Genomic DNA, 23423 nt, shown 5'->3' with positions numbered 1-23423 from the left:
TTTGTCCTTTGCATGTTTCCTCTCAAGGTACTTTGAACGACAACATTAAAGCACCTATAATACTACTGTGAATTGTTAACAAGCACATTTGCACATCACATCTGTCATGCTATTTGCACGATGTTATGTGAAGAAATGACTCAAAGTATTTTAAAGATATAGCCTTTCATCTTTGGAAGCACCAGAAACTATTTGCAGATTGGTCTTGGGAATCAAATTAGCCTAGCACATCGGTGAGTTCTTAGAGGCATGGGCATTTCTGTAAGTGGTTGCTGGCCCCCTTAATCCTTTTGATCATTTGCACTGTGTATTTTTATACAAGCTCTTGTACTTTGGAGAAATAAAATAAAGAAACTTAAAGGTGAGTTTGACAAGGGCTTCTCCACACTGTTTGTCAATGCAGATAGATCCTGAATTTTAATAGCAGTACCTTCTTTTAAACAACCAAGGCTCTTTAAACCTCTCTACAAATAGTGTCAGTGCTCAGATTATGTCTGAAAGTGTTTGCTGGTGAGGGGAAATCTTTCCTGACCCTGTATTGCAACCACGAAAGAAGACCCTATCCTGGAAAATAGTCTTGACCACCTGGGTGTCAGTTATCCCCACAGCTGTGGGCCACTTGCTGTGTGACATTTGCTGTCATTGATGACTTCCGGTGACATTCAGGAGCCGGCTTGGAGTCATAGAATGAGCCAGATTTTCTACCTTCAGTTGAAACGTGATTGGCTCCTCACTGGATCCTGCCGTTTACTGGCTGCAGGATGTTATGTGAGAAAACTTGTGGTGAGGCCTTGGTTTCCTCATCTGTAAAATGGGGACGACATCCCTGTTGTGAAATTGTTGGGAGCAACATCTGTGCACCCGTATTCATAGAAGCACTATTCACGAAAGCCTAAAAGTGGAAGCAGCCCAAGCGTCCATTGACAGATAGATGGATAAACAAATGTGGCACGTCTGTGCAATGAGATCTTATTCAGCCTTTAAAAAGGACATTCTGACACAGGCTTCAACCTGGATGAATCTTGAGGACATTCTGCTGAGTGAAATAAGCCAATCACGAGAGGGAAAATAAAATATGATTCCACTGACATGGGGTTTAGAGGACCGAGACAGAAGTAGAATGGCAGTCACCTGGGACTGGGAGAAGAGGAAATTGGGAAGTTAGTGTTTAATGGATATAAAGTTTCAGTTTTGCAGGATTAAAAAAATTCTGGAGATAAATGATGGTGATGGTAGCTCAACGATATGACTCTACTTAATGCCACTGAATTGTATACTTAAAAATAGTTAAGATAGTAAATTTTGGAAAGTGTGTGTGTGTGTGTGTGTGTTTTTATCTCAATAGAGAAAAACTGGGGGAAAAAAGTATGAGCATTGAACAACATCCAGTAGGTAAGGTGCCTCCCATATTATCAGGGTTCAGTAAATAGTAACAGCTTTTAGTAGGATTCAGAGTTGTAATGCATGATTCCATGATATCGCCTCATGTGGCCATGCCATGGTTGGTTTCTTTCTGTTTGACTTCTGGATTTCTTATGGTACTTCACCACTGTATTAATAGCAATGACGGAACGAGCTTTTGTGTTTGTGTCTGCCTTTTCTTTTCTTTGGGTTTATATCTCTGAGGTTAATTTCCCAGGTCACTGTTAATCAGGGTGAATTCATCTTTGAGGCTCTTGCTTCCTATGCCCATGGGGTTTCAGAAGGGTCCTGTCATCTTCACTGTCTCCACCCAAGGACACCGGACGCCTCACAGTGTCCTCATCAGCACTAGGCGTGATTTTAAGCAGTTTTACAAAGTGACATGAGTAGGAGATGGTATTTTAATGTTTAAGATGCATTCATTTGCTTTTATCTGATCACTGAAACTGTTGAGAACTTTTCATGTCTTGATCTGCATTTATTTTTTTCAATGTGTATTGCCTGTTTACATCTTTTGCCTGTATTTCTAGTGTGGTTTCAGTGCTTTTCTTTTTTAAAATAATTTTAATTTATTTTTAAATTTTATTGGATTATAGTTGTTTTACAATGTTGTGTTCATTTCTGCTCTGTAGAGCTATATGTTTACATGTGTTTGGTTAGTTGCTCAGTCGTGTCCGACTCTTTGTGACCCCATGGACTTGGACTGTAGCCTGCCAGTCTCCTCTGTCCATGGAATTCTCCAGGTAAGAGCGCTGCAGTGGGTAGCCATTCCCTTCGCCAGGGGATCTTCTCGACCCAGAGAGAGAACCCAGATCTACTGCATTTTGCAGGCAGACTCTTTACCATCTGAGCCACCAGGAAAGCCCCTTAAGTTTACATATATCCCCTCTTTCTGGAGTTCCTTCTCTTTTAGGTCACTACGGAGCATTGAGTAGAGTTCCCTGTGCTGTGCAGTAGGTTCTTGTCAGTTATCTATTTCAATGTTTTTCTCATCTAGTATATTTTGCCACGTTTGTAACATGTCATTTTTAATATTCAGTTTTACTAGTTATGTAGTTAAATCATCATTCAAACATTTCAAAACACAAAATAGTACGATTTTTAAAGTAGATTTAAAATGGCTTTACAATAACATGGTTATTATACTTAATGAATCTTCTTCACATAATCCCCCTGTCATACTTTTCTTGTCTATTAGCATAACATCTGTTTAGATGTTAATTTACATGACTATAGTATTTGAATTAAAATTATGTAGACTGACCAATTAAGAATAAAATATTAATAACCCAACATAAAGAAGACATAACAAAATTAGAGAAAATAAATGATTAAAATTATTAATAAGCATGACATTTTACCTCACTAATAATAAAATTCATTAAAATAAAATCACAGGCTACTATTAATATCTTCCATCCATAAATTAGTAGGGATAAAAAACACTCTGAAGGTAACTGAGACTGACCCTCAGATATGCTGCCAAAGGGGAGAGAAGATTGGCTCAACTTTAATGATTAGCAAGAAACTTAAAAATGTTTATAAACACTGATTTAGAAAATTCACTTATATAGCTGAGGCTAGAGGCAGCCTCAAAAATGGAGAAAAAATATTTACATTCATAGATAAAAAGAGGATTCCGTACAAATGCCCAATGACAGAGAATAATTGAATAAGTAATAACACAGTCATCTTTGGAGTGTTAAGTATTTATTATGTATGTATAAATGGTGTTTACTAAAAATTTCAGTGGTGGGGAAAACACTCACAATGTGCTTTTAAGTGGAAGAAGCATGATGCAGTGATTATAGTAAAATAAGCTGTGTGTCCTGCTGTGCATGTGTGTATGTTTTGTGTGTGTGTGTCTCATGCATATCTAGAAAGAAATGCATAAAAAATACTGAAAGTGCTTATCTGGTAGGAGTATGGATGATTTTTATTTTCTTTTTTATATTTCTGCACATGTTCTGAGCTTCATTTTATCTACAAATCATTGTTTCTACAATCAGAAATATATTTTACTGTTAAGGAAGACTAAAGATGATGAGTAAATCTCTCTCCTTTACCGGATTCGTGTTCGCTTTGCTCTCATTGCTTTAATGCATTGAACAGAATCCTGGACAAGGAGTCAGAAGGTGTTTTTTCAGGTATGGTCCAGAAATTTACTAGGTATATGACATTGGGCAAATCTGACTTGTATGTGCTGTTGATGTTGTTTAGTTGCTAAGTTGTTTCTGACTCTTTGAGACCCCATGGGCTGTAGCCTGCCAGGTTCCTCTGTCCGTGGGATTTTCCAGCAAGAATACTGCAGTGGGTTGCCGTTTCCTTCTCTGGAGGATCTTCCTGACCCAGGAATCAAACCCACATTTCCTGTGTCTCCTACATTGGCAGGCAGATTCTTTATCACTGAGGCACCTTAACTTGTAAAATGGGGATTTCTACCTTCCCTGCGTGTACCATTGGAGGATTGTAAGAATTCAGGTGAAAATACCAACATAGATGAAAAAACTTTGCAAACCAAGATGCAAAGGATTCCTGAAACCGCTGTGAGGTTTGATAATTTCTTAGAACTCAAAAGCTGTTATCCCCACAGTTACAGTTGGTTACAGGAAAAGGATAGAGATCAAAGTCAGCTAAAGGAAAAGTCACACAGGGCAGAGTCTGGAAGGGCTCAGGGCAGAGCCCCTGTGTCATCTCCTTCTTGGCCTCTGTGTGTGACACTATGCAGAGCATTGCCACCCAGGAACCTGGTGGTGTCCCAAACTTTGGTGTCCAGAGTTTTTACTGGGGCTTCAGTACATAGGTATGATTGATCGATTGCCTGCATGGTTGAACTCAGGTTCTAGGTCAACCGATACCATGTTACCCAAAGTCCCCTCCCTCAGTCACATGGTTGGCCTTTCTGGCATGACAGCCCCTACCCTAAGACTGTTAGCATAGCAGCCCCTACCCTAACCCTACCCTAAGATTTAGTGTGGCCAATCTCCACCCTAAGAGCACCAGTGTGGCGGCCCCTCTGTAAATAAAGACACTCCTATCAGGTATGACCTAGATTACCTACAAGAGTCAAGGCAAAGACCAGCTACCTGTTTTCAGTTCAGTTCAGTTGCTCAGTAGTGTCTGACTCTTTGTGACCCCATGAACCGCAGCACACCAGGCCTCCCTGTCCATCACCAACTCCTGGAGTTTACCCAAACTCATGTCCATTGAGTCAGTGATGCCATCCAACCATCTCATCCTCTGTCATCCCCTTCTCCTCCTGCCCTCAATCTTTCCCAGCATCAGGGTCTTTTCAAATGAGTTAGCTCTTCGCGTCAGGTGGCCAAAGTATTAGAGTTTCAGCTTCACCATCAGTTCTTCCAATGAACACCCAGAACTGATCTCCTTTAGGATGGACTGATTGGATCTCCTTGCAGTCCAAGGAACTCTCAAGAGTCTTCTCCAACACCACAGTTCAAAAGCATAAATTGTTCAGAGCTCAGCTTTCTTTATAGTCGAACTCTCATAACCATACATGACTACTGGAAAAACCACAGCCTTGACTAGACAGACCTTTGTTGACAAAGTAATGTCTCTGCTTTTGAATATGCTCTCTAGGTTGGTCATAACTTTCCTTCCAAGGAGTAAGCGTCTTTTAATTTCATTTTGGACCGGGCTAAAGTCCTTACTAGGACTTCCCAGCGGTGCAAGTAGTAAAGAATCCACTTGCCAGTGCAGGAGATACAAGAGTTGAGGGTTCCGTCCCTGGGTTGGGAAGATCTCCTGGAGTAGGAAATGGCAACCCACTTCAGTATGTGACCAAAAAGAGATGGAAAACAAATTTGTGGAGGGCTCTATTATTTACTGGCTTCCCAGGTGGTGCTAGTGGTAGAGAACCCCTCTGCCAAGGCAGGAGACGTAAGAGACGCAGGTTCGATCCCTGGGTCAGGAAGATCCCCTGGAGGAGGACATGACAACCCACTCCAGTGTTCTTGCCTAGAGAATCCAATGGACAGAGGAGCCTGGCGGGCTACAGTCCATGGGGTCACAAAGGACTGAAGCAACTTAGCACGCTATTATTTACTAGGTTATAACACTGAAGTAAGAGAGGATAGGATTTCCACAGGTACAAGTGGCAATGCAAATACATTCTTCGCTGACCCACAGAACCTTGGGGACCACCTTTGAGAAGGGAATGTGCTAACGGGTGCTGCAGAGAGACATTTGCTATGGTCCTTATTTACCGCAGAGATGAATTAGGCTGGGGAACCACTTACCGGTCCACCGGGTATAGGAACCTGACCCTCTTCTCAGTGTTAGCAGCACAGCAAATATGTCTCTCTGTTACCAAATGTATCTAATGTGAGCCAGTTATAAGCCTGTTTTTTCACAGGTTCCTTTATCTGGCACCATCTCCCTCTGTAGTGCAGCTAAGCTTGCTACATACAGGGAGGGGGAGATGATAAAAATAAGCTGGCTCCTTTCCCTTTGCAGAGATTCAAATCTCTAGCACCATGTCAGGTTGGATCCATAAGGTTTCATAAGAATGAGATTAGAAGAAGGAAAGCCCAAGTTTATTTTCTCATGAAATTTAAAAAAAAAAAAAAAAATTAGAGCACAATGAAGAGAAAGATCCTCCTCAGAAAACTTGCTCGAGGACAACCGCATGCTTTTATGGGAAAAGGACCAGCGACAGAGACTCAGAATGAAAGTGTTCAGGCACAATTGCCTTCAGAGGGAAGAATTTCAGCCTTTGTCTGGTGGTTTTGGGGAAACAGATAACTTGTCGTAAATCGGTGTTGTCAGTAAATTGGCGTTGTATGTTCTGTCTCTTTCAAGGAAAAACTGGCCATGCAGAAGTAGTCCGGGTGGTGTTCCAGCCAGAACGCATCAGCTTTGAGGAACTGCTCAAGGTCTTCTGGGAGAATCATGACCCGACCCAAGGTAGATGAGTGAGCCAGTATTTAATTATCTTACTAATTACAGCTGGGATAATTAGTGTTTGAGCTGCACGGAAGAGATGAACCTTGAAATCACACAGGAGCTCAAGAATATGATTGCAGACATTTATTGACGGAGAAAGGGAGGGGCTGGGGAAAAGAGGGCGAGAGAATAAAGGCACAGCCCCCCATCTGCGCCCCTCCCTCCTTTACAGCTGTCACGGGTGGGAAAATTCCCACAGAGAAAGACGCCAGACAATAGAGTTTCGTTCACCTTTGATTATTGCATTATTCCTCCTTAATGCAGTCTTTTGTCTACAAAATTAAAGTGTCTTTCTAGCAGCTCCAAAGTTTTCCTGATTTATGGTTCCTTTATTTCCCTGAATTTAGCCTTTCTCATCTTTTGATGTTATCAGCCTTTTTTTTTTTCCCCCTTTAAATGTCTGAGGGTGATAAAAAAAAATAAAGGTAAAATGCAGTATGCAGTGGGTTCACAATGTTTGGGTTATTTAAATATTTATTTTGTCTTCTTTGGAATTTATTGTATGGAGATATTAATATATTTGGGCTGTAAACAATGGTGGTCAGGAATTTTATTTGAATGCACACACAAGTGAATATCTCATGCTGGCAAATATCATTGTAATATCCAATAAAGGAGCAGTTTCCAGATTTCAACTTAACAGCCTTACAAGCACTGCTTTGCCAGTGTGATGATCTGGTATTATGAGTCTTATGAACTGAAAAGTCCTATATGTACGATATGATTTTCACAAACCCTGTTCATTTAGCAGGCTTCCCTGGCGGCTCCGACGGTAATGAATCTGCCTGCAATGCAGGAGACTGGGGTTCGATCCCTGGGTCGGAAATGGCTATCCACTCCAGTATTCTTGCCTGGAGGATTCATAACCTACATCTAACTAGGCTGAGAATTCTGTTGGCTTTAACAAAATATTTGGGCTTCCCAGCTGGCACAGAGGTGAAAGAACTTGACTGCCAATGCAAGAGATGCAAGAGACGTAGGTTCAGTTCCTGGTTAGGAAAATACCCTGGAGAAGGAAATGGTGAGTCACTCCAGTATTCTTGCCTAGAAAATCCCATGGACAGAGGAACCTGGCAGGCTACCATCCATGGGGTTGCAAAAGATAGCAATTGGTCTATTTAATAAAAATCTTTTTCCCTTTGGTGTCAGGTCTTGTGGGAGTGGGTGAGTGGTGTTGGCTCTTTCCTGATGAATGGATGTGTTCTTCCAAACATGCATTGTGTTTTGGGGTGGAACCTTTCCAAGATCCCAGCAACCCCAGCGCCAGTTGGTCAGTCCTGAGTCCTGGTTACACCTGAGTCTAGGGTGATTTCCCAGAAGGCAGCGGTCAGAGCTAAGGCAAGAACAGCAACATGGTCAGCAGAGGAGCCAGGGTCAGGCAGGTCCAGGATGCAGGCTGATCCAGCAGGGTGACTGAAGGTGGGAATGAAGCCAGGAGCAGGTTCTCCATGACCGTCAAGTCTGGTTGACGTGGGGGCATGAGTCCCTGGCGGGGAAGCAGTGAGATGGGGTGCAGGGGAGGTATAGGACTGTTAAGGGCAAGAGTACTGTCATCAGAAGGTTCAGATGCCACCCTGGCTTGGACTGCCGCACTGCCATGTCATATAAGCATGGCAGGCCTGATGGCTTAGACATCCGTGCCTCAACGAGAAACTGATTGGTGAGCTCCATAAAGAAGGGGGTGATGGCCAGGGTCATTCTGAAGAGCCTTTGATTCAGAGGCAGCAGCCTCTTGCTCAGAGCCGAGGGTCAAGGCAGGATGCTGGGGGCTCCAGAGTTCTAAGTGGAGACACCTATCAGGAGCCCAGGTGAGCCTGAAGTCATGGAGCAGACAGGCTCTATTCGGGCCCACAAGGCTGGGTATGTGGCCTTGGCCTGGCCACCCATGTCCTGATAGAACCACCTTGTTCTTGGCCTCCGCAACATTTTAAAGAAGGTGAAGTCTGCCATCTACTTCTCTCTCCTTACTCCTCTTAATGTCTTACCCATTTTATCATTTTCAGGGGACGGGAATGTGAACCATTTTTAATGGTCTTTATTGAATTTGTTACTATATTGTGTCCATTATATGTTTGGGTTTTTTGGCCCCGAGGCATGTGGGATCTTGGCTCCCAGACCAGGGATTGAACCCGCACCCCCTGAATTGGAAGGTGAAGTCTTAACCACTGGACCGCCAAGGAAGTCCCCACCCATTTTATCATATCTTTACTAGTGCGCCTCAGGTCACTAGTTCTTGACCCTGATTCTCAGGGGAATTCCACCTGCAAAAGCATTTTATTAGAATCTCTTGTTCTCCCCATCTCATGGATCAGATTGGTCTCAACTTTGGAAATTCTTGGTTGGCTATCGATATGAATTTGCTAGGGCTGCCATCATAAAGTATCACAGACTGGGTGGCTTAACCAACAGAAATGAATTTTCTTACAGTCCTGGAGGCGAGGGGCCAAAGTTGAAGGCATTGGCAGGGTTGGCTTCATGTTGGCTTGCCCATGGCTGTCTTCTCATGTAGCCTTCCCTCTGTGTGTGTCTGTGTCCTAATCTCTTTGTATAAGATCATGAGTCAGATTGGATTAGGGCCCACCCAGATGGCCTCATTTAATCTTAATCATTAAAGACTCTGTCTCCAGATTCAGTTACACTCAGGACTGGAGATTAGAGCTTCAACATGTAAACTATGAGAGGAGGTGGGATGCACTTTAGCCCACAGCACTGTCTGATAATGTAATATTTAATAGGTTGATGTGCTGGTTTTTCAGAGGTACCTTTTTTCTGACAGGGTGTTCATAGGCTTATAGACTGAAAGAGACTGATCATCTGTTCCAACCTCAGCTTCAATTCTATGAGTCAGAAGATGAAATTGCTCATGGTGGGGGTCACAGACAATGGGATTGGAGTATTGAGTGACCTATTCTTACACTAATATTTTGGGCAAATTATACATGTAGGAGGAGAGTTTTTCTACCCTTGTGTATACTTGTTTCTGCTTAGAGTAGTGCTTCATGCAATATACACAGTCATGCATTAAATCCCAAGGTATCTGATCTTCCCACATTATTATTAGAATTATTTTTTAGATAGTTCAGTGTAATGGGTCATGGTAAGAATCTTTTTCTACCTTGTAGGGTTACCTATGACCCTTCTGGAAATAGGGCCAGTGGAATGATCTAGGCCTGATCAGTCACAGTATCTTTTCCTGTTGTTATCAATGTTCAATCCAAACAACAGGCGTGTGACTCCAGCAGAACCAACTAGAGTCTTTCCCTGGGGGTATTGTATGTTGTCACTTGGCTATGGGTGCCAGGGGAATAACCCACACAGAGCACCTGACCATGTGGTCCCCCAAATTCCCCAGTCTCCAGATACCATAGCAGAGCCTGACATTTAGATCTGGGTTCTGGCCCCAGTTGGGCCTCTTCCCAACCTCGAAACCTTGGCCAAGACACTTAATCTGAAACTCTGTTTTCTCATCTACAGAGAGGGGATAATAATGTCTATCCTGCCCACTTCTTGGGTTGTCATAGGAATGAAATGAAGCCATGTGAAAATCACTTGAAAGAACCATGGTCAAAAACCAGGGTCAAGAACCCTGCAGGTGGTGGCATTATAGCTGTGTCCTTCTCAGCACAATACAGGGTCACCAGAGTTATTTAGTTATTTTTGTTTCCTTGATTTCTGTGGGGAACTATTTACCGTCTGCCTACTACAGTGTGGGTTTTCTGCCGCGAAAGCTCTTCTGTACTTCCTGCTAGTTGGAAAGATTTCCGCATTGCTTGTGTTCTCATTTGGTGATGTAACTGCTGGCGGTGATAGTCATGAGGTTGATAGACAGAAAGCTCCTTATCTTTACTTCTGATACAGTCCTCAGAAGAACCAGATAAAGTCCCAGCCTCTCATGCGTGCTCTGCATCCCTGTACCTCGTATGCTCTGTGCATGAATTCCATCATTTTGGTCCTCCTGTTTCTGCATAGGAATGCAGGTCCCAGACCCTGAACCTTGGGCCAAACCACAAACACACAAGTGTACAATGTGGAGACTCAGCTTTGCCTTACTTGATTGCATAAACCTGACTTTTCTATTCCAACCCGTTACACTCTCCTCGATCCTGAGGGAAAGGACAACACATTTATGAAGTACCCCTTATGGCCCAGTCTCAGTGGTAGATGTGTTATACCTATAATTTCATTTAACCCCTACCATAACCTGATGAACTGGGGTTTACTGTCTTCACTTAACAGAAGAGGAGAAATGAGATTCCAGAATACTGACAGTCTTGCTTGATGGTGTTGGCAGTAGTTGAACACAGCTCTGACCAAAGCCCAAATCTATTTTCTTTCCTCTACACTGGAAGGACCCATGCTTCCTGATGAGGAAGACCTCTTCTAAGGATAGCATTGTTCAGGATCCCCAATGTAATATAGCTGTGCCCCTAACAACCTTTTTAAAGCAAATATATGAGGATGCTACTACAAATTTAATCATGCTGTAAATTGAATGCCCCTTTTATTAACCAGCACCATGTCACTTAACTCTGCAAAATGGAGATGCTCCCATGCATAATGTGCTCAACAGTCACTAGGCCACACCTGCTGCCCAGTTGGATGTATGGACCTCTGGTAGTAGCTCTGGACCTTCCCAGGGACTAGGGCACAGATGGGGAATTTCTCCAGTGTACTACCAAGGGAGCAGTGGCCTTTCTGCAGAGGCCTTCTGGCTGAGACTGAACTGAACCCAATATCAGTTTCCCCATTTCTAAAGGATTGGAATTTCAGCTGGATGTGCAGCCACCAATAAAAATGAAATTTCCCAGACTCTGAGTGACTAAGTATAGCCACGTGTCCAAAACCAGACTAGAAGAGCATGAGTGCAAGTGACAGTGTGAACTTCCGGGTTAAGTGCACTTAGGGGGAGGGCAGATGACGTCCGCTTCCCAGTCTGGTGTGCTTAGAGGAAGGGCAGATGACGTCAGCTTCTGGGTCCAGTGCACACAGAGGAAAGGCCGTTCTCTTCTTCTTTCTCCCCTCTCACATACTGCCTGCGGTTGCAGTGATGACTGTCTTGGACTACAGGGATGGGGGCCTCACCCTTGTAATTGAGGACCTACAAGATAGAAGTTTCTAGAGTCAGTACCCCAGGCTGGACTCTTTATGTAAGAACTGTCTTCTCTAAGCTACTGTTATTTTGGTTCATTTTAGGCCTTTTTTTTTTTTCTTCTTTTTCTTCTCCTACAACAGTTGTGCTAATCCTTACTAAAATAGCTTTCAATATAAGCTGGTGATGAACTCCCAGTCACTCCTCTGAAGATCTTAATTAAAATGTTTCTTAATTAAAACGTCTTTAATCAAATCTCTTAAGAGTATGGACTCTAGGGTTAGAGGATATGGCTTTAACCAGTCCTGCCACGTGCTGTCTGTGTGGCCCGGGCAAGTTAACAGTCACTCACCGCCTCTTTTCTCTGTGCCTGACCACCAGGTCCCAGCTCTAATTGCTCTCATCTGGCTGCCACGCCAGCCTCCACCTGGCCTTAACCTTTCCTGATCTAGTACCCATAGTGACCTGTCAGAAGCACAAAAGGGAACTACATCCCTCTCCTGACTTTTCTTTGTGATGATATACACACTCTTCAGACTTCCCTGGTACCTCAGTGGCAAAGAATCCGCCTGTAATGCAGAAGCTGCAGGTTTGATCCCTCGGTCTGGAAGATCCCATGGAAGAGAACATGGCAACCCACACCAGTATTCTTGCCTGGAGAATCCCATAGACAGGGGAGCCTGGTGGGCTACAGTCCATGGGCTCCCAAAGAGTTTGACACGACTGAGCAACTAACCCTTTTGGAAAGTAAGCTTCATATTAAATAATTTTTCACTGAACAACTGGATGAATGAACCTCAGTTTTCCCATCTGTACAATGGTTGTTCTCCCTTCAGTGGTGTCAGGATGTACTAAGGAATATAGTCTGTTATGCAGAGCCCAGCGCTGGGTACAGAATAACGACATTGTATATAATAGCCGCCATCCTCATCCTGCCCATGTCCTAAAGAGCCATTTCACCGGCTCCCATCCATCTGCCTTGCTTTCTCTTGTACCCCAGTACTTCTCGATTTTTTTCTTTCTCATTTCCCCCATCTCATGTTCTGAATACCCTTGATCATCCCTTACATTTGGTTTATACCCTTTATCCTCAATCAACATTCCTTTTCCTCCCATGCCCACCCTCCACCCTCCCACAGGGAGCTCCCAGTTGTGCTCAGTAGCTTCATCTGTCTGCCCTCATGTCTCTGGTGTTGGTTTCATGGAGCCCTAGGACCACATACCCTAGCTTGCTCCCTTCCCCTCAGAGCCAACAGTAGGGGATTAATGTGGTTTCTTAGCTTGTGGTTGGAACTAGAGACCCCAAGGACTCTTCTCTACTCGGTGCCCATGGACCACACGTTCCCCGCTCCCAGCCTACTCCCACACTCCCTGTGCAGCATTGTTCAAGGTGCATGGTTCCCAGGAGGTCCCCAGAAGGTCAGGAGTGGGACTGGTCCACTCCATCTTTAGCAGATTTGCTTCATAGCCTCTCTCCAGGTGCATCGTAGAGAAGCCAGTGCCCTGTGCTGTCTACTGAACAATGTTAATTGGAGAGGAAAAAAAAAATCCTCTTGTGTTTTCTCAATAAGTTGCCATTTAAGTGCTGGTGCTTATATATTTGAACTTGCCAAATTAATATCTGAACTTCATTGTGCTGACCCTTTTAAGTTAGTTTTTTCAAAATAAGTCTCCGGTTTTGAAGGACTATCCCTTTTTTAGCCCACGTACAAGGAATCTATCATCTGCAAATAATTAGACAGTGGGAATTATATTGTATTGCTAATGAGCAGATGTGCATACTTATAGTGGAGGAACAGCTGCACACATACAAAATGCAAAAACGACCCAAACCCAGCATTATGAATTCTGAAAGGGATTGCATTCTTTTAAGAATTTCAGAAACAGGAAAAAAAAAAGAATTTAACTGATACTTTTATTAATTGTTCTTTCAGTCGTACTTTTCCTTGCATAACATTATCACACATGGACATAGCATCTTTGCTACTTGCAAATGTGCTATTTGCACTTTCAAATCCCTCTCTCATATAATACTATAAAGCTTATATTTAACATTTTTCCTGTGCCTTTCTAGTGCTTTAAGGGTTTGGTGCCTACAGACTCAATGACAGACTCCTCCTGGGTGTTTACTCTGGGCTGGGCGTAGTGCTAGGTTCTTAATGAGCATGTGATCCCATCTGATCCTTAAAGCAACGCAAGAGTAGGCAGTCTTAGACCCATTTTACAGATGAACAGATGGGCCCAGGGAGGTGAAATGATTTGCTATGAGCCAGTTGGTACGTTATTGTCAGAGCTGGGATTTGGACCTACCAGTTCAATTTCAAACCTTGTGTTACTTCCATTGTATGGTATGTGGTCCTGCATTGACACAAGATGCTATGGACTGACAGAATACACAGCTGCACCCTAACCTACAACAGCAGCAAAGTATCCAATGAAGAGTATCTGTCCTCATGAGCACCTTGTAATAGCTGTTACAATTTTGTAATCCTTTTAAGGATTTTCAGTGTGAAAAAGTTCAAGTAGACTTTTTTTATACTATAAATCAAAATTTGTTTGTAAGGGATAGTGTGGTAGCAGTGTGTGTGTGTGTGTGTGCACACTCGCTCAGTCATGTCTGATTCTTTGTAGCCCCATGGACTGTAGCCCTCCAGCTCCTCTGTCCATGGGATTTCCCAGGCAAGAATATTGGAGTGGAGTGGGTTGCCATTTTCTTCTCCAGAGGATCTTCCTGACCCAGGAATCAAACCCATGTCTCTTGAGTCTCCTGCATTGGCAGTGGGTTCTTTACCACTGACACCACTGGGGAAGCCCCAGAAGAGTTTAGGAATGCTACTATCTTTTGTCAGCCTATACAAAGGGCACGTATCTGAGAATTTCCCTTGAAAGATGTGATTGGATCAGTGAATTCAAATAGACTTTTGCAGACTTTCAGCCAGGAAGAATTCCACATATCTTAGATTGGAGTGGTTAGGTCATTTAAACTTTGCTGATCAGTTCCTGAAATCATGTAAAATCAGTAAGAAGAAATGAAGTCAGAAGAATTAATTCACATAAAAGAATATTAAATTAGATAAGAGGAAAAATTAGAAATGATAACATTGGCAGAAACTAGAATTTCCAGGTTCTTAAATGGCAGACTAGCTACTTGTATCAGCTATCTCATGAAAAGCCACTCAACATGTTGGATAAGATATAAAAAACATATTAAAAGCATCACATCAAAATACTGATGAAATGATTATGAATTACCATGTTAAAATTGAAGGGAACACAGGAATCTAGAAAGGTAAACAGGGGGCTAAAACCCTTTTGCTCTAGGAAGTTTGCCAGTTCCAGAAGAGTTGAGTCTTGAAGGCCTTATTAATCAAAGTACAATGAGATGCCCCCTCACACCTGTCAGAATAGCTAACATCAGAAAGTCTACAAATAACAAATGTTGGCTAGGATTTGGAGAAAAGGAAACCCTTGTTCACTCTTGGTAGGAATGTAAATTGGGGCAGTCACTCAGGAAAACAGTATGCAAGTTCCTCAAAAAACTAAAAATAGACCTGCCATATGATCTAGCAATTCCACTCCTGTATATATATCCCCTCCAAAAAGAAAATTGAAAACATTAACTTGAAAAGATACATGCACCCAGTTTCCATAGCAGCATTATTTACAGTAGCCAAGATATGGAAGTAACCCAAGTGTTCATTAACAGATGAATGGAAAGAGAAGTTGTGGGGTGTGTGGGTGTATGATGGAATATTACTCAGTCATAAAAATTACATGCTACCATTTGCAACAGTGTGGATGGACCTAGAGCGTATTATGTTTAGTCAAATAAATCAGAGAAAGACAAATGCTCTATGTTGTCATTTATATGTAGAATCTAAGAAATAACACAAACAAATGTGTGTAACGAAACAGAAACAGACATGCTAATGTAGAGAACAAATTAGTGCTTACTAGTGGGGAGACGGAGGAGAGGGGCAACGTAGAAAATTAAAGTACAAACTGCTGCTGCTGCTGCTGCTAAGTCGCTACAGTCATGTGCGACCCCATAGATGGCAACCCACCAGGCTCCGGCAACCCACCAGGCTCCGCCATCCCTGGGATTCTCCAGGCAAGAACACTGGAGTGGGCTGCCATTTCCTTCTCCAATAAGTACAAACTACTAGGTATAAAATAAATAAGTGCAGGTCATCTAAAACCCCCAATCTCAACTTCGTGGGCCACCTAGCCTGGCCTTTGAATGAAGTTTCTGAAAACCAAGCAAAGCCCCAAGGTGAGCTTAACATGTAGGCTGTAAATAATAAAACCTGCCAGCTTCCTTGCCAAGAACTACAGGCAAATTTGTCCTGAAATTCCGTGTGAAATGAATGTATTTTCTACCTCCTAGTCCCCACCACACTGTCCAGGTCACTCACCCCCGTGCTCTGGCTTTGACTCAAGGTCAGTAGTTGAAACACAGTGAGAAAGAGTCAGCTAACTTTTGCAGAAGCAAGAGCAAGTACAAACACCCTAAGTAGCTAAGTTGTGTCTGATTCTGTGATCCTATGGACTGCACTACAAGTGGAGGAGTGGAGGCTCCTCTGTCCTCCACTACTTCCTGGAGTTTGCTCAAATTCATGTCCATTGAGTCTGTGGTGCTATTTAACCATCTCATCCTCTGCTGCCCTCTTCTCCTTCAGTCTTCCCCAGTATCAGAGTCTTTTAAATACAATGTCCATGGATAATAATGTATGACTGCAGGACAACTTCCTTGTGTTAAGAAGTAAACACCAGGGCTGGCAGAGGGATGGTGGCAGAACCTGTGGGCTAGGTGGGAAGCTCACCCTCCATGAAGAAGGGAAGTGGGGACCGCTGCTGCCAAGGAGTGAGGAGACACCTGGAGGCCAAGGGTCAGGCCACCACTATCTCCTCCAGCAGCAGACACCATAGAGATCGGGCAGCCGGTGGGTGCACTGGCCACCAACGGCGACCCTGCACACAGGTGGCAGTGTAGAAGCCACGACGGGAGCTTCCAGAAGTACTTTCAGAAAAATAAGAGTGAACCTCAGTACGCAAACACAGGGAACTGAAAAACCACAGTAAGCCTCGTTACTGAGTTTGAGAGCAGAAGCGACTGCAATTATACACTTAACAAGTTCTTTCCATATCTGGACCCCTGCCTGTCTATAATCAATTGTCTTCAGATGGAGAACTGAGTCCTAAAAGGTTGCAACATCCTTGAAGTTATGCAAAGAACTAAAGTAGCGTGTGGCTTATCTAGGAGGTAAAGATGGGAATGGCTTCTGCTTGGTTGGTGCCCTCTTGAAGAGAAATACTTTTGCTCAGCTTAAGATCAAGCCCTGAGCCTTTGAAGTAGGAGCACTGACTCCAAGACCCTAGACTACCAGAGAAGTAACCCTGCTGCTGCTACTGTTAAGTTGCTTCAGTTGTGTCCAACTCTGTGCGACCCTATAGATGGCAGCCCACCAGGCTCCCCTGTTCCTGGGATTCTCCAGGCAAGAACACTGGAGTGGGCTGCCATTTCCTTCTCCAATGCATGAAAGTGAAAAGTGAAAGGAAGTCGCTCAGTCGTGTCTGACTCTTCGCGACCCCATGGACTGCAGCCCACCAGGCTCTTCCATCCATGGGATTTTCCAGGCAAAAGTACTGGAGTGGGGTGCCATAACCCTAGGGAGTATCAAATAGTGAGAACTCACACAAACGAAACCACTTGAATACAAGACCCAGCATCACCCAACCATCAGTAGCACCCTGGGCAGAATGTCTCATCTAAGCAAAAATCAAAACAAAAATGCAAACCCAATCATCAGCAGACAGGATTATCATCTCACTCACTCTTGCCCATCAGAGGAAAAACAAACAAACAAAAACTCAGCAGAAATCTCACACTATATAAAGCTTACACAAAACAGAAAGGAAAAAAGAATTCAACCTTCTGCAAGGAAATAAGTCAACTTTCCTTGAAGCCTGGGAAAAGGAGACCTCAAACACAATAAGTTAAAAAAAATAGCAAAAAGGCAGAGAAATACTACACAGGTGAAGGAACAAACTAGAAACACAGAAGTCCAAATAAATGAAGAAGAAATAGGCAAACTACCTGAAAAAGAATTCAGAATAATGATAGTAAAGATAATCAAAAACCTTGAAAACAAAATGGAGAAAATGCAAGAATCAATTAACAAAGACCTAGAAGAATTAAAGAATAAACAAACAAACAACACAATTACTGAAATTAAAAATACTCTAGAAGGAATCAATAGCAGAATATCTGAAGCAGAAGAATGAATCAGTGAGCTGGAAGATAAAATGGTGGAAATAATTTCTGAAGAGCAGAATAAAGTAAAAAGAGTGAAAAGACTGAGGATAGTCTCAGAGACCTCTGGGACCATATCAAATGCACCAAAATTCGAATTATAGGGGTCCCAGAAGAAGAAAAGAAAAAGAAAGCGTATGAAAAAAATTTTGAAGAGATTATAGTTGAAAATTTCCCCAACATGGAAAAGGAAATAGTCAATCAAGTCCAAGAGGCACAAAGAGTCCCATACAGGATAAGCCAAAGGAGAAACACACCAAGACACATACTAATCAAACTAACAAACACTAAACACAAAGAAAGAATATTAAAAACACCAAGGAGAAGCAACAAGTAACATACAAGGGAAACCCTGTATGCTTAACAGCTGATCTTTCAGCAGAAACTCTGCAGGCCAGAAGGGAATGGCAGGATATATTTAAAATATTGAAAGGGAAAAATCTACAACCAAGATTACTGTACCTGGCAAGGATCCCATTTAAAATTGATGGAGAAATAAAAAGCTTTTCAGACAAGCAAAAGTTAAGAGAATTCAGTACCATCAAACCAGCTTTACAACAAATGTTAAAGGGATTTATATAGTCAAGAAATACAGGAGAAGAAAAAAGATCTACAAAATCAACCCCAACCAATTAAGAAAATGGCAATAGGAACATATATATCAATAATTACTTTAAATGTAAATGGATTAAATACTCCAACCAAAAGACACAGACTGGCTGAATGGATACCAAAACAAGACACATATATACGCTGTCTACAAGAAACCCACTTCAGACCTCAAGACACATACAGATTGAAAGTGAGAGGCCGGAAAAATATATTCCATGCAAATGGGAAGCTAAAGAAAGCTAGCGTAGAAATCTTCATATCAGACAAAATAGATCTTAAAGAAGATTATAATAGATAAGGAAGGATACTACATAATGATCAAGGGGTCAATCCAAGAGGAAGACATAACAACTGTAAATATCAATGCACCCAACATAGGAGCACCTCAATACACAAGACAAACACTAACAGACATAAAAGGAGAAATTGACAGGAACACAATAATAGTAGGAGACTTTAACACCCCACTCACACCAATGGACAGAACATCAGAGCAGAAAATTAATAAGGAAACACAAGTCTTAACTGACACATTAGATGAGATGGACCTCATTGATATCTTCAGGACATTCCATCCAAATGCAAAAGAATACACCTTCTTCTGTGCACATGGAACATTCTCCAGGCTAGACCACATCTAAGGTCACAAATCAAACCTCAGTAAATTTAAGAAAATTGAAATTGTATCAAGCATCTTCTCCAACCACAATGCTATGAGACTAGATATCAATTACAAGAAAAAAAACTGGAAGAAACACAAACACATGGAGATTAAACAACATGTTTCTAAATAACCAATAGGTTACTGAAGAAATCAAAAGGGAAATAAAAAATTTTCTAGAAACAAATAGCAGTGAAAACACAACAACTCAAAACCTATGAGATGCAGCAAAATCAGTTCTAAGAGGGAAGTTTATAGCCATACAATCCTACCTCAAGAAACAAGAAAAATGTCAAATAGACAAACCAACTTTACACCTAAAACAACTGGGGAAAAAAAAAAGAACATTTCTATATACTAACAATGAAAAATCAGAAAGAGAAATTAAGGAATCAATCCCATTCACCATTGCAACAAAAGCAATTAAATATATAGGAATAAACTTACCTAAGGAGACAAAAGAACTGTACACAGAAAATTGTAAGACACTGATGATCATTATCCTCAATGGTGAAAAATGGAAAGCATTTCCCCTAAAGTCAGGAACAAGACAAGGGTGCCCACTCTCACCACTACTATTCAACATAGTTTTGGAAGTTTTGGCCACAGCAATCAGAGCAGAAAAAGAAATAAAAGGAATCTAGATTGGAAAAGAAGAAGTAAAACTCTCACTGTTTGCAGATGACATGATCCTCTACATAGAAAACCCTAAAGACTCCACCATAAAATTACTAGAGCTAATCAATGAATATAGTAAAGTTGCAGGATATAAAATCAACACACAGAAATCCCTTGCATTCCTATACACTAATAATGAGAAAATAGAGAAATTAAGGAAACAATTCCATTCACCATTGCAACGAAAAGAATAAAATACTTAGCAATATATCTACCTAAAGAAACAAAAGACCTATATATAGAAAACTATAAAACACTGGTGAAAGAAATGAAAGAGGACACTAATACATGGAGAGATATACTGTGTTCATGGATCAGAAGAATCAATATAGTGAAAATGAGTATACTATCCAAAGCAATCTATATTTTCAATGCAATCCCTATCAAGCTACTAACGGTATTTTTCACAGAGCTAGAACAAATAATTTCACAATTTGTATGGAAATACAAAAAAAACCTTGAATAGCCAAAGCAGTCTTGAAAAAGAAGAATGGAACTGGAGGTACCAACTTGCCTGACTTCAGGCTGTACTACAAAGCCATAGTCATCAAGACAGTATGGTACTGGTACAAAGACAGAAATATAGATCAATGGAACAAAATAGAAAGCCTAGAGATAAATGCATGCACCTATGGACACCTTATCTTTGACAAAGGAGGCAAGAATATGCAATGGAGAAAAGACAATCTCTTTAACAAGTGGTGCTGGGAAAACTGGTCAACCACTTGTAAAAGAATGAAACTAGGACACTTTCTAACAACATACACAAAAATAAACTCAAATGGATTAAAGATCTAAACGTAAGACCAGAAACTATAAAACTCCTAGAGGAGAACATAGACAAAACTCTCTCCGACATAAATCACAGCAGCATCCTCTATGACCCGCCTCCCAGAATATTGGAAATAAAAGGAAAAAAAAAAAATGGGACCTAATTAAATTAAAATCTTCTGCACAACAAAGGAAACTATAAGCAAGGTGAAAAGACAGCCTTCAGAATGGGAGAAAATAATAGCAAATGAAGCAACTGACAAAGAACTAATCTCAAAAAAATACAAGCAACTCCTGCAGCTCAATTCCAGAAAAATAAACGACCGAATCAAAAAATGGGCCAAAGAACTAAACAGACATTTCTCCAAAGAATACATACACATGGCTAACAAACACATGAAAAGATGCTTAACATCGCTCATTATTCAGTTCAGTTCAGTTCAGTCGATCAGTCGTGTCCAGCTCTTTTCCACCCCATGAATTACAGCATGCCAGGCCTCCCTGTCCATCACCAACTCCCGGAGTTCACTCAAACTCATGTCCATCCAGTCGGTGATGCCATCCAGCCATCTCACCTCTGTCGTCCCCTTCTTCTCCTGCCCCCAATCCCTTCCAGCAACAGAGTCTTTTCCAATGAGTCAACTCTTCGTATGAGGTGGCCAAAGTACTGGAGTTTCAGCTTTAGCATCATTCCTTCCAAAGAACACCCAGGACTGATCTACTTTAGAATGGACTGGTTGGATCTCCTTGCAGTCCAAGGGACTCTCAAGAGTCTTCTCCAACACCACAGTTCAAAAGCATCAGTGCTTTGGGGCTCAGCTTTCTTCACAGTCCAATTGTCACATCCATACATGACCACTGGAAAAACCATAGCCTTGACTAGATGGACCTTTGTTAGCAAAGTATTGTCTCTGCTTTTGAATATGCTATCTAGGTTGGTCATAACTTTCCTTCCAAAGAGTAAGCGTCTTTTAATTTCATGGCTACAATCATCATCTGCAGTGATTTTGGAACCCCCAAAAATAAAGTGTGACACTGTTTCCACTGTTTCCCCATCTATTTGCCACAGAAGCAGAAGATACTAAGAAGACGTGGCAAGAATACACAGAAGAACTGTACAAAAAAGATCTTCAAGACCCAGATAATCAAGATGGTGTGATAATCACCTAGAGCCAGACATCCTGGAATGTGAAGTCAAGTGGGCCTTAGAAAGCATCACTACGAACAAAGCTAGTGGAGGTGATGGAATTCCAGTTGAGCTATTTCAAATCCTGAAAGATGATGCTGTGAAAGTGCTGCACTCAGTATGCCAGCAAATTTGGAAAACTCAGCAGTGGCCACAGGACTGGAAAAGGTCAGTTTTCATTTCAATCCCAAAGAAAGGCAATGCCAAAGAATGCTCAAACTACTACACAATTGCACTCATCTCACATGCTAGTAAAGTAGTGCTCAAAATTCTCCAAGCCAGGCTTCAGCAATACATGAACCGTGAACTTCCAGATGTTCAAGCTGGTTTTAGAAAAAGCAGAGGAACCAGAGACCAAAGTGCCAACATCCGCTGGATCATGGAAAAAGCAAGAGAGTTCCAGAAAAACATCTATTTCTGCTTTATTGACTATGCCAAAGCCTTTGACTGTGTGGATCACAGCAAACTGTGGAAAATTCTGAAAGAGATGGGAATACCAGACCACCTGACCTGCCTCTTGAGAAACCTATGTATGCAGGTCAGGAAGCAACAGTTAGAACTGGACATGGAATAACAGACTGGTTCCAAATAGGAAATGGAGTATGTCAAGGCTGTATATTGTCACCCTGCTTATTTAACTTCTATGCAGAGTACATCATGAGAAACTCTGGGCTGGAAGAAGCACAAGCTGGAATCAAGATTTCTGGGAGAAATATCAATAACCTCAGATATGAGATGACACCACCCTTATGGCAGAAAGTGAAGAGGAACTAAAAAGCCTCTTGATGAAGGTGAAAGAGGGAGAGTGAAGAAGTTGGCTTAAAACTCAACATTCAGAAAACAAAGATCATGGCATCTGGTCCCATCACTTCATGGGAAATAGATGAGGAAATAGTGGAAACAGTGTCAGACTTTATTTTTTGGGGCTCCAAAATCACTGCAGATGGTGACTGCAGCCATGAAATTAAAGGACGCTTACTCCTTGGAAGGAAAGTTATGACCAACCTAGATAGCATATTGAAAAGCAGAGACATTACTTTGCCAACAAAGGTCCGTCTAGTCAAGGCTATGATTTTTCCAGTGGTCATGTATGGATGTGAGAGTTGGACTGTGTAGAAAGCTGAGCGCCAAAGAATTGATGCTTTTGAACTGTGATGTTGGAGAAGACCCTTTAGAGTCCCTTGGACTGCAAGGAGATCCAACTAGTCCATTCTGAAGGAGATCAGCCCTGGGATTTCTTTGGAAGGACTGATGCTAAAGCTGAAACTGCAGTACTTTGGCCACCTCATGCTAAGAGTTGACTCATTGGAAAAGACTCTGATGCTGGGAGGGATCGGGGGCAGGAGGAGAAGGGGATGACAGAGGATGAGATGGCTGGATGGCATCACTGACTGATGGATGTGAGTCTGAGTGAACTTCGGGAGTTGGTGATGGACAGGGAGGCCTGGGGTGCTGCGATTCATGGGGTCCCAAAGAGTCGGACATGAATGAGCGACTGAACTGAACTGAACTGGACTGAGGGGACCAGATGCCATGATCTTAGTTTTCTGAATGTTGAGCTTTAAGCCAACTTTTTCACTCTCCTCTTTCACTTTTATCAACAGGCTTTTTAGTTCCTTTTCACTTTCTGCCATAAGGGTGGTGTCATCTGCATATCTGAGGTTATTGATATTTCTCCCAGAATTCTTGATTCCAGCTTGTGCTTCTTCCAACCCAGCGTTTTTCATGA

At 42.0% G+C, this 23423-nt stretch overlaps 1 protein-coding gene across 3 annotated transcripts in view; it reads left to right on the top strand.

The window, feature by feature from the left end:
• The window catches only part of MSRA (methionine sulfoxide reductase A), a 385655-nt gene that overhangs the window by 241053 nt on the left and 121179 nt on the right, over positions 1–23423 (top strand). For all 3 annotated transcript variants that reach the window (XM_070794410.1, XM_070794409.1, XM_070794411.1), the window contains one exon: positions 6241–6345. In XM_070794410.1, coding sequence (XP_070650511.1) covers positions 6241–6345 — 105 coding nt within the window. The remainder of the gene's footprint in view (positions 1–6240; positions 6346–23423) is intronic.

Source organism: Bos indicus, chromosome 8 (assembly GCF_029378745.1).
Source record: "Bos indicus isolate NIAB-ARS_2022 breed Sahiwal x Tharparkar chromosome 8, NIAB-ARS_B.indTharparkar_mat_pri_1.0, whole genome shotgun sequence".
Classification (NCBI taxonomy): domain Eukaryota; kingdom Metazoa; phylum Chordata; class Mammalia; order Artiodactyla; family Bovidae; genus Bos; species Bos indicus.
Note: the sequence above shows the minus strand (reverse complement) of the source record. Positions and strands in the feature narration are given on the sequence as shown.